At 33.9% G+C, this 11,224-nt stretch overlaps 1 protein-coding gene across 4 annotated transcripts in view; it reads left to right on the plus strand.

The window, feature by feature from the left end:
- The window catches only part of RASA2 (RAS p21 protein activator 2), a 52,930-nt gene extending 49,294 nt beyond the window's left edge, over positions 1-3,636 (plus strand). For all 4 annotated transcript variants that reach the window (XM_049803186.1, XM_049803188.1, XM_049803187.1 and 1 more), the window contains 2 exons: positions 221-410; positions 1,290-3,636. In XM_049803186.1, the coding sequence (XP_049659143.1) occupies positions 221-410; positions 1,290-1,320 (221 nt within the window). In that variant the 3' untranslated portion in view covers positions 1,321-3,636. The remainder of the gene's footprint in view (positions 1-220; positions 411-1,289) is intronic.
- Positions 3,637-11,224: the final 7,588 nt, after the last annotated feature.

The raw sequence follows: 11,224 nt of genomic DNA on the forward strand, positions 1-11,224 counted from the left end.
ACTGGACACTCAAGATGCTGAGCACAACCAGCAGAGAATAAGCCACAGAATTGTAAATACATCTAGTTGATACTGTGTCCTGCTTTTGTCTTAACCCATGTTATGTATAAGCTAGAGTTACTTTACATTTCAGAATTTTAGACTTACCATTTATGTAAGAGTTGGATCTGTTTGTTAATTACTGAAATTCTAATTGGGATAATTGTGGTAATTTTTGTAGAGGCTTGTGGGAGCATAGCAGTCTATCAAGGTCCACGGAAAGAACCAGATGATTATTCTAACTTCACCATTGAAGATTCTGTAGCAACTTTTCATACACTTAAACAGATAATAGATATAGTAGAAAAGCTGAATGAATCGCATGAAAAATACCGAAAGAAGAGATCATCTAGTGCTAAATATGGTAGTGAGTAAGTATCTTACATAATTTTGACATATATAAATGTGTATTTTTAAAAAATAAGTCACAGAAGAAGGCCAGGCTTGTTGAGGTAGAGATAACTAAGATAAAGGTAGATTTAGACAACACAAAGACATAGAGAAAATAAGGTACATCATCTGTAGGAATGCAGCTTTTTACCAGTTGTTAGAAGATACAAGAAGTTGCTCTGGTGTGGGCTTCATTTGTGTTGCTGTTGAGATTCCCATAAGCAGGTGCAGTGACTTTGTTGTTTCCTTGCAACTTAACATCTGAAGTGCACACAAAGTAATCCCTAAATGTCTGCCTACCTTTTAATTTATTTTTTTAAAATTTCAATTTTCAGGTAAAGAAATAATTAAAATATCAAGTTATATAAAACTGTAAAGATTACACTGCAGAAACGTATCTTTCATGCAGTATATTTACGGTTTGTAATTCACTTGCCATACTCAATGATAAATGCTATTTCTGGTGAAGTTAAAAAAAATTTGTTCTTTGGAGTACATTGTTGTTCCAGGCAGATTCTTTCAATTCTCGTCAATCCTGGCTGATACCTGTGGAACACCACTAGCAAGTTCTCTGATTTCTTCTTTGCATCAATAAGGCTTGATTCACCAGAAAAAAAAGACTGCTCGAACCCTGATACTACTAGTTTAGTATTTGACGCAAGTTGTTTAGAAAACTTGACTTTGATTTAGAGGTCTCACATGAAAGTATGTGAGGTTTTCATGCAAATCGTGAAATTTCACAAGTAGTGGTAGAAATTATCCAAAAAATATAGGTTTGCTTAATAAATTAAAATTGTATGTTGAGAACTAGAAAGCAAATGTTAACCTTACACTTACATATAACATTTTATTTTTTCCAGAGAAAATCCAATTGTTGGAAAAGTTTCCTAACCAAAACAAACTGTGGCACACTTGGATGAAAAAAAGAAACTGGAAATGTTCTTGAGTGTTTTGGTGTTTTGTTTGTTTTTTTATGTTCATTATATGCATTTTTACAAAGTATTTAAGAATGAACATAAATGCTAGTTGTGTTGACAATCTATTTAATATTTAATAGAAAAATATCTACTTCAAAATCTGGTCTTAAGGTTTATTCTCATTTTGCTGAAGAACTTGAAGTTCCAGGTTCTTGAAGTAACAGGTGTGAATAAATCTAAATGTTGTTTTGCCATTGTTGTCTTATTGGAAAGAACTTTCTAGACAAATAAGCTTTTTAATGGAAGAAAATCCACACAGCATTTGTTGGTTGGATTACATCTCTCAATACATACACTGCAAACTTGCATGAGTTTACCATGAGTGCCTGCCCTGCTGATATGGATCTTGAAATAGAAATTCCAAGATACTATGACATGGAAAAGATCTGAAGTTTCACACTCAATTCATTTGACCTTTTTCCTTGTATTAGGTGTTTTCAGGACTTGATTTATCTACAGCTGAAGTCTTACAAAATCATGCAGTATGCTGCAAATAATCTGGACAGCAGATACCAGTGTTAGTTATGTTTTTAAGTACTAAAGAAGAAGAAATCAGGGAGCTTATGTTGTACCTCTTGTTTACATTTGGGGTGAGTAATATATGGAGTGCCATTAGACCACTATCTATTTTCTTTAGGATTTTTAAAGGTACATGTTTTTTCTTAATCTAAAAAGAAATGCAGGGTAGCAACATTCTTTTTAAATAAGTTTGCCTACAGATAGAAAAATTTAAATGTGAACAGATTGTGGTTAAGTACTGATCAATTTACATCATCCCATGTATGATTTTATTTCTTTTTTTTATAAAAAGTAATAACTAGGTCCAGCTCACCTTTTGACTACAGATCTAATAAATAATCTCTATTATAATCACTCAAAGCACTTTAGATATCTGGACTATCCCAGATTATTTTTAGATACTTTGTAGTATCTGCTTGTTATGATCAGTTGAATGATCAACATTGTTTTGTCTTTAAGCAATGCTTCAGTGAATATTTTTATATCTTTAGTTATATGGATTCGTATTAGCCACTTAACACAGTTTTAAACTGGCATCCTTGAATTTAGTAAGATTAATTTTTTGCTCACTTCATCTGAGAAGTTAGGTTTATGCTGAAAGAACATACATGTATATAACCAGGAAGAAGCAAAGGTGTTATTGTGGCAACTTTGCTTCATCAGTATTAAATATAATGGTACTCCTTGGAATACTATTTTTAATAATAACAACTATATGTGGTACTTTTATTTTTGGAGCATTTGCTGTGGGGTCTTTTGTTGTTGTTTTGTTGGGTGGTTTTGGGGGTTTTTTTACAATCATGACTTGGCCAAATTAATTAGTAATGTAACTTACAAATAGAATAGACATCCACAATGCTTGAAACTGTAAGCTGTTTAAATTACTATACATTTATTATACTGTTGTAGGGAGGCTTTCTGTAATAGAAGCTGGCAAGACAGGATTGAAATCTCTTTCGGAATGAATGTAACTTGTTAGAATAACTATTTGGTTTAATACCAGACAAACTATTTTAGAATATCCAGGGTTCAGTACTAGTGTCTGCAACGTCACAATCATTTAATCACCTCAGCTGTTTTTGCCTTTTCCTTTTTTACGCATTTGATGTATTTTAAGGGACTTCTATTTGCCAGTGGTTGAAATTGGGGTGGGCGGTGGGGTGGGATAATAATGCCAAGAAATGTGTTTTGCCAAGGTAAAGTGGGTCGGATTAATTGCCATTAATAAAAAGCTGCCATTAAACAAAGTTGCATGTGGTTGAGTGTCAAAGTTACGTTTTGCTGTATATGGATTAACCCTGTGGCAAAATGTCTGTTCCTTGGAGCCATTTTCTGTTGTTTTCAGAGTCAAATTTATGAAAAATTAAATTGTATACTCTTGCAACTTTTTTTTTAATATGCACTTTTTTTTTGCTTTGGTACTGGAATATCTAGGGAAAAAAAAGGCCATTGAATATTTGTGACCATTAAGATTTGATTTCTCATTTTATAATGTTTTAAAATGCAATAGATGTTCTAGAATTTAATTAGGTACAAGTAGGATGATTAATAATAACAGTTGCCTTCATTTTGATTAGTGTAGAAAGATGATGTTATTCAGTAATTAGTTCTGTTAGGATTGTAAATTATCATTAGTTTTAATTTGTATTATGATGATGTATTGTTGAATGTATTTTTATTTAAATTTTATTTTCTTATCAAGACATTAAAATGTTTTGTAACATTGCTTGAGAATAACTCACAAATAAATTACAACAAACTTGACATATCTGTGTGTTTATTGTAAGGCCTGGCTTTTTAAAGTGTTAACATTTATCTGAAGACATAGGGGTTTACATACAGGAGTTGGGTGTAAAGAGATAAATCTAGTTGACAGGAAAAAAACAACACAAAATTAAGTTGAGGCATCTTGCATGGTCATCCATAGCATTACATCCTAACTAAGATTGATGGTTGGAGCGAAAAGTGATAGTTAATCATTTAGCATGCATAGAGGCTGTAGTAATTTGACAGTTTTTAAAATGTTTGCAGTGACTAGTCTGACATATTGAAGGATGTCTAGTACTATGTTGTTAGTGTTATATGACTAATTTTTTTCTTTTACTTCTTTGTTTTTCATTACCTGTCCTGTGTACCAGTACCAGCTATATAATTTGTCAGACCTATTTTAAATATATTGCATATGGAAAGAAATAGTCTTTACTTTTCTCAATCCTCCTTCTTTATGTAATCTGGGCACTTTTTTTGCCACCTGCTCTCCCCTCCTATGCTTATGGGTATATTTATAAGATAATTTTGTAGAAGTGTGTTTTAACGTCTTCAGATGTTTTGTTTTTTTGTACAGAGAGCTGACCTGTTGTCCTTTATTGCTGGTGTGGAAGCTCCTATTAGCAGTTACAGTGCAAACCTTCCAGCCATTTTGGAATTAATTTTGATTAATTCTGAGGTAAGCTGTATTAGGGCCCACTCTGAGTGGTCACTACATTCATTTGCAGAGATGACAAAGCAGAGGAAGCTCAAGATGAAATTGCAAGTACAAGAGGAATTTTAGGATTTTGTTTCTGTGGACATTTATTAAAAAAAGTTATAAGGATTCTGTGAAGATTATAGCAGAGTGACCTATTCTTTTCGTTGCTAATACGCTACCTTCTCTAACTGTTCCATTAAGCTGAGTTTTCTTTAAACCATGACATGAAAAGGGCATTCCCATTTAAAATCTGTAGCTTCTGTGCTGATCATACTTTTTAAGTTCTGGGCTAGGCTAGCAATCATAGTTGCGTAAGGCCTTTGTAGCTAGACAGTTCTTCCTGGGACTCTGGATTCCTTGAAAATCAGTGTGCTAGCTTCTTACACAGTTCTATATATCTTCTGTCCCCCATCATGCATGCAGATGACTATAGTGAGAAAATGCATACTTACAGCCTATATATAGGTGAAGTTAAATATTTATCTTCATATAGTCTACCTATAGGCTATGTACAGTAAACAGAATCAATAATATATGGAAAATTAAGTGTTTACAAGACATTAGCTTTAATTTCTGGTCATTTGTATGTATTTTAAAGTACAAAGTTTGCAGTATTTATTAGTGTGTGATAAAGACTGATTCAGTATTGTTTTTAAAAGAGCATACATATGGAATAAAAATCAGGCCAATAAGCAACAGCTCCCAGTAACAAATAAGAGCAACTTCCAGTAGAATGGACAAATACATACAATCAATTTACTTAGGGTTCTTGCAAATACTTACAGCAGCATATTTAACTAAGGTTTAAATGATTTATGCAGATTAAATACACCAGAAATCTTTTAATAGCAGTAAGGAGACTATATTAGTGCTACTGGATTCAGCTGTGATGAGACTGCTGCTGGAATACTTTGTCTGTTCCTGAGATTCAGCAATATAGCAAATGTTTAAAAAAAAAAAATAAATCGAGTTTTGAGAGCAGAGCTATAAGAACTGGGAATATAGACTGTAGTTTAGCTAAAGTACTTAGTTTAAAAATACAAGTTTAAAAAGTCACTTTCTGTACCTAAATCAGGAACAGAAATTTGATAATCAGTTCTCCTACAATCAGAATAAGATTCTAAAAGATCCAGTGTCTGCAGTGTTGAGGAAATGCATATGCTTTGTAAGAATGCTTTTTTTAAAAAAAAAAACAAAAAAACAACAAAAAAACCCAAACACAAACCCCCAAAATGATTACAGGCAACTTTGCCGAATTGCTTTTAAAATATTCTTTACATTTATTAATGTTTATGGAAAATAACAAAATTCATCCATGTATAAATCTTACTTAATATGATGTTCCATAAAATTGTATGACCAAGCTTTTTAACTGTTTGAGGTCATAATTATTTTAGCATAATCACTATTGCAAATGCTGTGGCAGTTTTATATAAAGTCTAGTTAACAGTTTCACCAAGAAGAGGATATAAATCTTTATTCTTATTTTAGAAATATTAATTATATGGTTTTTCTTAAATCCAATCAGACAATTTAGTTTGCTTAGAGGGGTTGTGATTTTGTCTCTATTTTTGGTAATTCTTTTTACACAGGGAAAAAAGCTGAGTGAATCATAGAACAGCTAAAGTAAATCTACTGTGTGACTTGAATTCAAGACTTAAAGGTAAAAATATCTTACCTGGTCCATCTGAAATATCAGTGCAGAAGATTTTGGCTCTGGTTTCTCAAAAAATGCAAGATATCCCCTGCTGAACTCCAGGTTGGTGTTTCAGTGACAAATTCCACTGTGTCAGGGAGCAGAGAGAGATGATATTTTGAGGGATGTGTGTGTATATATAACAACAGAAAGCTTCAAAGCTAGCTATACTTGTGTTCATGCAGTGTTTTCCTCCTAGATCAGCATGCAGACACTGTACCTACTGAAGGGTTACTTCAGTAGCTGGCTAAGAAGCTTGGGGTGAGAGCTCCACAGGGTTTAACACCGCCTGCTCAGCCTTCGCTTTTCCTGGACACCTTCACATTGTTGCTAGGTGATATAGAAACAAGCCTTTATCAGATGGCAAAAAGCAGGCGACAGAGATAAAATTAGTAAAAGGGAAACTCCCCTATAAAAATCAAGTGATCTACAATAACACTCAGACCTGACATTTATGTTGCATCTTTCATCCATAGAACTTCAAAGTACTTAATGAAAGAAGGGTAAGTATATACAATTCAGTCTCTTCTTTCCACGCTGGGGGATGGCAAGGTGCTATGTATCGTATAGCAATGCAAATTGTAAAAGTCAAAGAGAAAGGAGTACTTCCCTGTAGTTTCTGTAGCTAAAAAGTATTTAAATGGTGCCGGATGCAGACAAAATGGATTGTCAAATATTTGGTCATTTTAACCATTTCAAGTCATGAACTGACACTCCAGAGGGTGACAGTGTAAGCTGAGAGGTTTGTGCAAGGATTTTCTCCATACGATAATGATGCAGTATAGATTATCGTTTACCTCGCAGATTGTATTTAGTCTGTACCTTTCCTTCTCTCACTTTTTCTCCTAATCTTGCTGATTTACCCTAGTATAAATTAGACCAAATATGTTAGAGATTACCTCACTGATTTTACAAGTATCTTAAAATCGAAACAGAAATAATCCTAGTCCTAGATACAAGATCTTAAATAAAGCATCAAGCTGTACAAATGGAAAAATACAAGGACAAGTTCCAGTACTGTGGAAAAACTCTGTAAAAGATCTGACTTTTTTAAACACAAAACTTATAATGATTTCTCTAACAACCAAAATAATTCACCTAGTTTCCTCCTGAATAGTTGATTCAGATTGCTGTCAAGTTGATTCCACCATTCTGTCATGGTGTGACATTTACATGTCTTGGGTTTTGTTTGGTGTTTTTTTTAATTATGTATATACTTGAATTGTATATGCATATATTCTGGCACTACCTTGGCCAAAATCTAAAAGTAGAAAGTTGGTTCTAAGTGAAAAAGTGTGTTAAGTGACATGGTACGCAGGATATAATGTCTGCAAGTGTGAATGATGACAGGATAAAATTCACCTATACAATACCTTCCAGTAATTTAAACACATGAGTTAAGGGGGTTTCCATAAGGCAAGTTTCTATGTGGCTTCCCTTGCCCGTGTGGGGTTTTTTTTGGGGGTGGGGGGTGGCTATCCTGATACTAGGCAGGTTCCAAATATTGGTGGGATGTTAAAAATATTAAACTGCACTACCTCATGAATTTATAGGAAGTGTCAGTATTTCAAGAGGTGGGGGGTGTGCCCCCTCATAACAGCAAAACAACGTAACTTGTTTTTCAGTTTTCAATTCAGAATGCAGTTCCATTCTCAAACAGCTAACCTCAGTTAAAATATGCGTAATTTTGTCTTCACAGTTAACTTTTTTTTTATTAATAATGAGACCAGTTTCTAACTTGAAAATCGACACTGTCCAGGGGGAATAGTAATAGCTAAGTTTTACTCCAGAGAGTAAAACAGTTAGCAAACAAGGACCTAGTGTAGAATTTCATGAAGTAGCCTGGGGTCTTTGTGTGATTGGTTTTAAATCTCTGCTTCAGAAGGAGAGATGGATGATCCTGACTGTTGGATGGAAAATTGAGACATTTCAAGGGTTTAGACTTAATTAAAGCGGCTCAGCAAAGTCAGGAGCTATTTTCTTGTAGACAGGGTTTTCCCGTTAAAGCAGAAAGGCTCCCATGCAAAGATCATTAAGGTTTTTTGTAAAACTTCTGTAAGAATTTCCCTTCTATATATTGGATGTCATGATGTCCATTTGTTTGACTTAATGAGTAATGCACAATGCATTTAAGAATCTGAAATACTGGTAGTTCTGTCTTTGAACTCATTCCTGGACTTCTATAAAGTTCATGCCAAATCACCTGCATATGTGGCAATATAGGGAAAATGGTGGGGATGTACTTTTTTTAAACTCCATTTGCTTCTCTGTGTAGCAATATATTTCTGTGATTTCTTCGCTCCAGTCTCCCTTCCAGTGAGATTATCCCAGTGTAAAAGTGGCATGCCATTTATTCCACAAATGCAGTATGTTTCCCTAATTCCTGTTTTGGTTTCTTTTTTATTTCTGGATGTCCCCTTCATGCTTCTATTTCACAGAAACTGTACATATTAACATTGAAGTCTACTTTCTGTTTTAGCAGTTGCATCAGGCAGCTTCAGTAAAACCTTAAGAACTACTATGGGTGGTTTTGTCACAGGTGATAGCTAGTGTGCTGATACAGTACTATTTCCTGTGCTGTCTTCCTCTATTGCAGCCCCACTGTCTGCCCTTACCGAGGTCTTGGCTATAACCACAACAGTATTTATTAGTACTAGCCATTAATAGCCCTGTTTAGCATATTCCTACTGATAAAATGGGACAGAGAGGCACAGATAATCTAGAGTTTAAGAAATAGTTTTGGCACAGAACTATGCTTAAATTCTTTTATTTGGCAGATAAATTGACACAGTACTTAAGTATTCTGATATATATTAGTCTATTGACAGAACAAACAGTAAGTGTAATAATACAATTGGCACGTGCATTAGTTGGCCAAGATACACACATACTTACATAACTGTTCTTTGCATTATCATAAAACTGACATTTCCATAACAATTTTGTTATTAGTAAAAATAATCTTCGATTCTGTTTCAGAGTAAGCAAGCTGTGGAAAAAACAACAAAAATCTCAAAAAGTTGTAAGAGGAAAGAAGAAATTAAAAAAGAACAAAAGTCAGGTCATTTCCAGACATCTCCATTCTCAAAAGATTCGTGAAAAATCTATGAAAGGCGTTATATGTGCTTCCAAACCACTGTCTGTGCAATATTCAGAGTTTAAGAAGGTGTATAGAGAATGAAAATGTTCTTAGAAGGTGAAGGTACATCTGTATATTCATTTGAAATGGGATTAGTGTATGAAAAGAAAACTATTATGGCAATTATATAAGTTGGGTGTCAAACACTTGGAGCTTTGAATGAGTGTTATTTGGCATAGGGACAATCAGAATCCAGAATCAATCCTTGATGTACTACGCTGCATCCTTACTGTGAAATTATTGTAGAAATTTAATTGATTATCAATTGTATAATATAAAACAGTATTCCAAATTTGGATACCTACTGTTATGTACGTCCCCATTCACAGTGGCCAAACAAGTTGTTTCTTCCCATTCTATAGCACCACTGAGCAGCTATAGTTCTAGCTGAATGTTCACTTGATGGGCTGAAAGGAACTTGGTTCAAGCTCCTATATTTAGATATTCAATTGGAACATTTTCAGTGAAGTCTGAATGAGATAAGCAAATGCAGTTTTCCCCTGCCCAATCTGAAATAATGAGTTTTATTTACAGTTAAAAACGGTGACAAAGTACACAGGGAAAACTCACTGTAAGAGCTATCATATTTAGTGCCACTCTACCATGTGCAACCCCCTTAATGTCATGTGTGTCTGTGGGGAACAGATAAATTCTGGAGTGCCAGAATAGTATTTCTCCAAAACAGCTTGAAATTTTTTATACAGCTCTCTAGGTGATAAAATAGCCAAGAAAGTAATTATTAGTTGGGAAACTGTTATTTTATTTCTATAAAGCAATATGGACAGAGTTAAAGGTACCTGTATCACATTTGCTCTGCAGCTTTCACTGCTAATGTAAGTTTTGGCACTACACAGTAAAAATTAATTTGCTTTTTAAGAGTAGACAAGACAAAGCAAGCAAAGGTATACTAAATCAGAAGTTACCTCCTTTCTATTTTGAAATAATTGGTTTTCAAAACTTCTCTTTCATCCCAATACTCAAAACAGTGTTTCATGTTGGCAATCTCTCTTCTATCAAAGGATATCCTAGTCTTCTGGAATAAATTCAGAGCTGCATCTCAGTTGAACTGGCATGCTTGGCAGAGGAGCTGATTATGCCCGATGGCTTCTTACACGAGGAGGAAAGACTAAAGGAAGGGATCATAATTGTTTTAATGACCATGTTTGATATTTTACTGACTTTTTTCTATCCATAGACATCCAGAGCAGTTCCTATATACTTGAGCCACTTGTTTTGCTGCCCCCCTCCCAGTTGTGCAAGAAAAACTCCTTTAGAGCATCATGAAGTGATTAAGTTCAGGAATGGTTAAAGGTTAAAACTAGCATTGCCAAATTATTGATATCAGTGTATTTATATTTGAATTTGCAGGTGTACAGCAAACATGACATTTTGACAGGACCCAAACACAATTATAATCTGTGTCACAGTTTGCTCTTAGGAGCTCTTAAAATTGAAGAGAATTGCATCCAGTTGCCATCTAATCCCTGCGAAGAAAAATTAGAGGTGACAAGGCAAGTTGTGTAAATTTAAAAAAAGACTGACTACAACTGGCTTTTTTTAATCTCTATTTTAGAGGCAGTTGACACTTTACATAGCAGAAATTAAATGTGCTTGAATTTTAGAATTTTTTAATTTTAGGAACAGATATATTAAAAATTTAAACATCCATGCAAAAGGTATAAAAATGCAATGTATTATCAAGGGAAAATTAGGTATACATTTTCTTTTCAAGTTTTACAAAAAGCAGTTTTAATTTTAAACTTTTCTAGATTATGCCTAGTCCCAGTTATTAAGATTAAGAAGTGCCATGATGGTTTAAAAAGAGAAAAAAGAATATGATGAGTCACAAAGAACTGAATTATCAAAGTTAATGACGAATCTATGACTTGGAAAGTAGTTACTTCAACTTTGTATCATTGATCTTTTCAAACTTTCTGTGATAGCTGTTGGGAACCTATTGAGAGAGGTCTATTGATAAGATACAACCACAGTAAAGA

Source organism: Accipiter gentilis, chromosome 6, assembly GCF_929443795.1.
Source record: "Accipiter gentilis chromosome 6, bAccGen1.1, whole genome shotgun sequence".
NCBI lineage: Eukaryota > Metazoa > Chordata > Aves > Accipitriformes > Accipitridae > Astur > Astur gentilis.